The sequence below is a fragment of the Bison bison genome, unplaced genomic scaffold (assembly GCF_000754665.1).
Source record: "Bison bison bison isolate TAMUID 2011002044 unplaced genomic scaffold, Bison_UMD1.0 scf7180017864352, whole genome shotgun sequence".
Taxonomy (NCBI): Eukaryota; Metazoa; Chordata; class Mammalia; order Artiodactyla; family Bovidae; genus Bison; species Bison bison.
Window position 1 is genome coordinate 3,897,981 of NW_011494924.1, and position 6,000 is coordinate 3,903,980.

The window sequence follows — 6,000 nt, forward strand, 5'->3', positions numbered from 1 at the left end:
GACGAGTCCATGTAATTCACACAAGGCTCTTGAGTGTGGTTTGTAATTACCCTTGAACGTGGACTTAAGTGTGATGTCCTGGGGACTCATTCAAACCCAATAGTGCAGCCACTCAGAGGAAACCTTGGTCTGGAGAACTGGGAGGAGAACCCACCTTCCCTTTTCACCCTGGCTTGATTCTCCCTGTGGCCACTTTAAAGGTAGGCAACATTGCTCAAAGTAACGCAAATCAACAGTTAACCTGTTGTCCTTTCCCTGAATATTTGAGTATTCATTACAATGTGCTTAACTGCTCCTTATTGGACTGTAGGCAAGAACGGGAAGGTCAGAGTCTACAGCAAACATTCCATCTTTCTAATGATAAGTGAGGCTTGGAGTTGCAGGATTTTTCAAGTTCCAGTGTTCCTATGAAGTCTGACTGAATGGATATTCTCTATATTTTCCCTTGCTTCAAAATTGAGATTTGGCTGATCTTTGTACAATGCTAAACACGCAGTTTGATTCATTAATTTTTCTGAAATAACTGACCTTTTGACATAATTGGCTGGCTGATTAGGGATTACAGCCATATGCCCAGGTTTTTCTAAGCTAGTTCTGACTTTCACTGTGTTATCCCTCTGTTCCCATAAACTGTCGAAATATCCTAGTAATTCCAATGTTTTGACAGCAACACTGCACTTCTCAAACTGTTGCTTTCTCCTGGAAGGTGGCACATACATCTGTGGGGCCATGTTTCCTGATTTGGGGCTAGAAAAATATGCTTCCCATATGGTCTCAGGCCATGAAAACAAAGACATAGAGGGTTTGCAAGTGGTTGGTGATGAGGTCTTGTTCCACAGAGTGTCCCCTCCTTCCTTGTTTTTTTATTTTTCTCTATTAGGTCATGGAATGTGATGAGGGATAAATTATGTGCAGGGGTCAATTTGACCAAGAAAATCCACAGATTTGTGCAGGGAACTGATTTTTGCCATTGTTACTTTTTTCGCCTCACCTTGCAAGAGAATTGTTGATGGTAGATTTAAAGGTTGAGGAGCTAAAATGGGCAGAGGTGCAGCTTTTTGGAGGTGGGGTGGGGCCATGCTGTGTGGCTTGTGGAATCTTAGTTCCCTGACCGGGGATTGAACCCAGACCCTTGGCAGTAAAAGTGCAGTCGTAACCACTGAACTGCCAGAGATTTCCCAACGTGCAGTTTTAAATACTATTTATTGACAGAAATTGTAGGTTGGGAAGGGGTGTTTGGGCTACGTCATCTCTAAGGGGACTTTCAGCTAAGACATCTGAGGATGTCTGAATCTCTAGCCTGTTAATCAGGAGGAACTTACCGAGCTCATGCCTCCTGCACACCTCTAGGCCTCCACCTCGTCAGTCCTAAGATGCTGTCACCTGGAAACTTCTCCTACCCTCACATCTGGAGAGCTCAACAATTCTGATATCAGATAGGGCCAAAAGTGTGAACCTGTATCTCAGTTTTTAAAACGTGCTTTTTCCCTCAGGTACTCCACATCAGCGTTCTCAAGACTAGAGAAGTTGGGCATCAGACATCCCAAGCCTTCTCCTTTTATTGGAAACTTAGCGTTTTTCCGCCAGGTAAGGGTTGCCTTCCACTGTCTTCTGATATAAGATGCTCTGAGCCCAGAGCAGCTTTACCCACAAAGCATTGCTTCTATTCAGGTCTCCCACACTCAGGCAGGTGCGTGTGTGAATTGCATCAGTTCTTATGTGATGAGAACGATCCATCACTGATCACTCATCAACACATATAGAGTCCTGGTATCCTGTCATTCATGCAAAAACCCATTTAATGAGTGTCTAAGTGTGCCGGGCCCTGGAATGTGGAAGAAAGTAAAAGTTGCCCATGCCCTAGCGCTAGTGTGGGTGGTAGACAAGGCAGCTGTGGTTTGTCCTTCAGAGGAGGGGGAGATCCGTCAGGGCTAGAGTCATCCTGGAGGACTTCCTGGAGGAGGGGGTCTTCAGGAGCAATAGACACAAAGACAAGGAGACCCACACCAGATGGGAACAATGATGTGTGTGATGGCACCATATGAGAAACAGGGCACAGCTTGGGGAGCAGCCTTGACTAAAAAGCGGAGACTGGGGAGCACCAGGGAACTCTGCTGTGAGAAAGAGAGAAAAGCAGGTTTCCCAGGTGGCGCTAGTGGTAAAGAACCCACCTGCCAATGCCAGAGATGTGAGAGATGTAGGTTCGATCCCTGGGTTGGGAAGATCCCTGGAGAAGGGCATGGCAACCCACTCCAGTATTCTTGGCTGGAGAATCCCATGGACAGAGGAGCCTGGTGGGCTACAGTCCATGGGGTCACAAAGACTGAGCAGCTAACACTTACTTAGATCACTGACAGTTCAGAAAGGCAAGTGAAGAATGTGCGTGTCCCAACACTGGTGAGTAGGAGGGGGACACCAAAGGGGAAGATTTCTCTGTAAGATTTAGAGCAGGTCTGTAGAATCCAACAGTTGTTGAGCCCTGGCTGTGAAGCAGTGAGGGCTTGGCCAGGGTGGAGATGAGAGTGAAAGAGAAGAACTTTGGGGGCAAAATTAGTAACTCTTTTGGCGACTTAGGTGAGAAGTCAAGGCAGAATGAGTCAACTCGTCTTTAAGTTTGGAGCCAGACAACAGGGAGAATGGCCAGGGGTCCACGAAAATAAAAGGTCGGGAGGCCAGCTGGTTTAGGGAGGTGCCTTTGATTTGCCAGAATGACTCGAATGCCCTCTGGGCATTTGGAGATAAAGTCCTGGGACTTTATCTTCGCAGGTTATTTTTGTTTCTCACGTTGGGTTTTCTCAGAAGCCAGATGATTTATTCTGCCAACTCCTGTTGGGGGTGCTGCCACCAGACCCAATATTAGGAGGCTACAGATCCTACATGTGAAGCCACTAAGCCAAACAAAGGCAGGAAGGACTAAATTGGGGCCAATCCTGATAACACCCCTCTAAGATCTCTTTAGGCTTTCCCCACCCCTGCCCTCGGAAAGGCTGGCCCTTGGCGTCAGATAGAAAAGAACACACGCTATTTCTGTCCCTTTTCTTTCTCATCAATTTCTCTTCTCTTCCGTTCTGTCCCTTTCTCGGTTCAACACCCCTTCCCACTGTTTATTGTTGTTTCTCTCTTCCCACTGTTTTTTTTTAACACTTCCTTCTCTCCTCTCTAGCTCAGGGGTGGCCAGGCCACAACTTTCAGCCCACAAACAGCATCGCAGCAAGGCTCCCCATCAGCTCCGTGAAGCAAGTGTGAAGACATTTCTAAGTGTCAAAACACAACAAGAAATCAGATAGGAGATTAAAGCAAATCCATTTCACAAATTTCTGTGGGGGAAATGATCAGTTGCATTCAGACTTTGTATCAACATGTTGAGTTAAACCATATCCCTGTTGATGTGCCGAGCACACTGTGCCTGCCTTTGGCTAATTTCCACATATGTTCCTTTTTAGCTGCTCATTCTCATATGGGCAAATCCTGCCAAGTTCTTGCTAGAACATAGTCATTTCATTGACTGTTTTTATAGTCATATGAGCTTCCCTTGGTATTAATATATGGCAAGCTTAGATGGAGGGGGAGCTATGGTTTTTCCAGTAGTCAGGTATGGATGTGAGAGTTGGACCATAAAGAAGGCTGAGCACTGAAGAATTGATGCTTTTGAACTGTGGTGGTAGAGACAACTCTTAAGAGTCCCTTGGACAGCAAGGAGATCCAATCAGTCAATCCTAAAGGAAATCAACCCTGAATGTTCATTGGAAGGACTGATGCTGAAGCTCTAATACTTTGGCCACCTAATGCAAAGGGCCAACTCATTGGAAAAGACCCTGATGCTGGGAAAGATTGAGGGCAGGAGGAGAAGCGGGGGACAGAGGATGAGATGTTTGGATGGCATCACTGACTCAGTGGACATGAGTTTGAGCAAGCTCTGGGAGATAGTGAAGGACAGGGAAGCTTGGCATGCTGCAGTCCGTGAGATTGTAGAGTCAGATAAGATTGAGCAACTGAACAGCAACTAGATGGTGGAGCTCGATTGAAAGAGCCTAGGATGGATTTTCATTAAGAACATCCACCTCTTCTACCTTCCCAACTCTCTACTCTCACCCACCCTTTATGTGACTACCTGTCCACTCCATTCCCACAGCACAAGTCTAGGGGTCTCCTCTCTTCCACTTCCATCCCAGCTGAAGCATGTTTTCATGTTTATTTCTTTCCCATAACACAATGGATCCAGCCATTTTCAACCCTTAACCCATACTTTCCCCCGTGTATATCCACACACAGACCCCATTTGAACAATACAGTGAGTCAAGCATTTTTCTGACCCTGCTCCACACTGTGTATATATCCTGGAACCCTCCTTTCCCACCCCAAAACGTGTCTCATATATAAAGTAGCTCTAAGGTTCTTATGCCTTGAATATGTTGATTTTAGTTAAAATTTAACTTGGATCATAATTCAGAGTTTGTGATAATTTGGGTACACTCAGCAGACATTTATGTCTATAGTGGCTGTGAAAAGAGGCTCTGCCAAAAATAATAATAATATAAACCAAATTGCAGAGGGGAATGTTAGCATAGTTGAGAAAGCAAACAGTTTTCAAATATTTTAGCAGCAATTATACACAAATAGTATAAGTACAGATGATCTCATCTGTCCATTAAAGCAGAGTTGACAGCGACTGTCTCTTGGCAATATTATTTTTTCAAGCCACTAGTTTATTCTAATACTCCAAAGTACTGGAGTACTGAGAACTGAAACAGTTCTGAAAACAATACCACTTCAATTATATTTTTATGGTTGATGTAACTGTGTTCTCATGATTGTAGACTTTTTTCCTGAAGAAGTTTAAATATTTGAAATTCTGTTTCATCTGATTTTTACTATAGTGCTTGTTTTCTGCAGGGTTTCTGGGAAAGCCACATGGAGCTCAGAAAGCAATATGGACCTCTGAGTGGGTAAGACGAAAACTCCATTCTTCTCCCATGTGTTTGGATTTGTGTGTGTTGAAGTGACATGGAAGGAATGACGAGAATGGGCATGTTGCCTGTGTTTATCACTTTTGAGAATCCACAAAGAGTATACCCAGCTGTACAGATGGGGCTCCTAGAGAAGATCCCAGGGCGGCCCAGGGTGCATGGTGCTAGCCTGAAAAACACCGTTTCCCAGTCTTTAAAGCCCAACCAGCTGGTTCAGGCGCTGGGTGCCTTGACCATCCGTGATGACTGTACCAAAGGTGTGTTGCAAGGGAGGCAGTGGCCCTCCACACCTCACTCTAATTTGCCTTGACCACCGTTGGCAAGTCTCTCCCATGATCTTATCTAAGCTTTTGTTGTTGTTTTTTAGTCACTCAGTCGTGTCCGACTCCTTTTGGACCCCATGGACTGTAGCCCACCAGGTTTCTCTGTCCATGGGATTTCCCAGGCAAGAAAACTGGAATGGGTTGGCATTTCCTTCTCCAGGGAATCTTCCCGATCCAGGGATCAAACTCACATCTCCTGCATTAGCACTCATTACCACTGAGCTACCAGGGAAGCCCCTTATAAACCTTATTTGGGCCCATTTTATTCAACTCTATGGGTAAAATATACATCAGCTGTATGGCCATATCATCTATTATCTGACACTGTACACATTTCAAAGTAACTGGGGGTGCTATTCATACTTACTGCAGGACAGCAGTGGAAACTAAGACTGACCTGGGTAGACTGGTCGCATGCTCACCCTAATTCTCAGTAATATAGGCCTTCTCCTTCTTTTTCCTGTATTTTCCCTTTTAAAAAAATTTCTACATGTTTTCTTTTAATTGTGAAATATATATGCCAAAGAGCATGTAACATGTAGAATTTAAAGAATATTAATAAAATGAACAGGTATCTATCACCAAGCTTAAGAAATTGAATACCAGTATCCTATGTAGATTTTTCCTTTATTTATTTTAATTGGAAGGTAATCACTTTTACAATGTTGTGTTGGTTTTGTACATCATTGCAAATCAGTCATAACTATATA

The 6,000-nt window shown here is 44.3% G+C and overlaps 1 protein-coding gene across 2 annotated transcripts in view; it reads left to right on the forward strand.

Annotated features, from left to right (window-relative positions):
- TBXAS1 (thromboxane A synthase 1 (platelet)) overlaps positions 1-6,000 on the forward strand; it is a 173,616-nt gene that overhangs the window by 42,757 nt on the left and 124,859 nt on the right. For both annotated transcript variants that reach the window (XM_010854945.1, XM_010854946.1), the window contains exons 2-3: positions 1,494-1,587; positions 4,894-4,946. In XM_010854945.1, the coding sequence (XP_010853247.1) occupies positions 1,494-1,587; positions 4,894-4,946 (147 nt within the window). The remainder of the gene's footprint in view (positions 1-1,493; positions 1,588-4,893; positions 4,947-6,000) is intronic.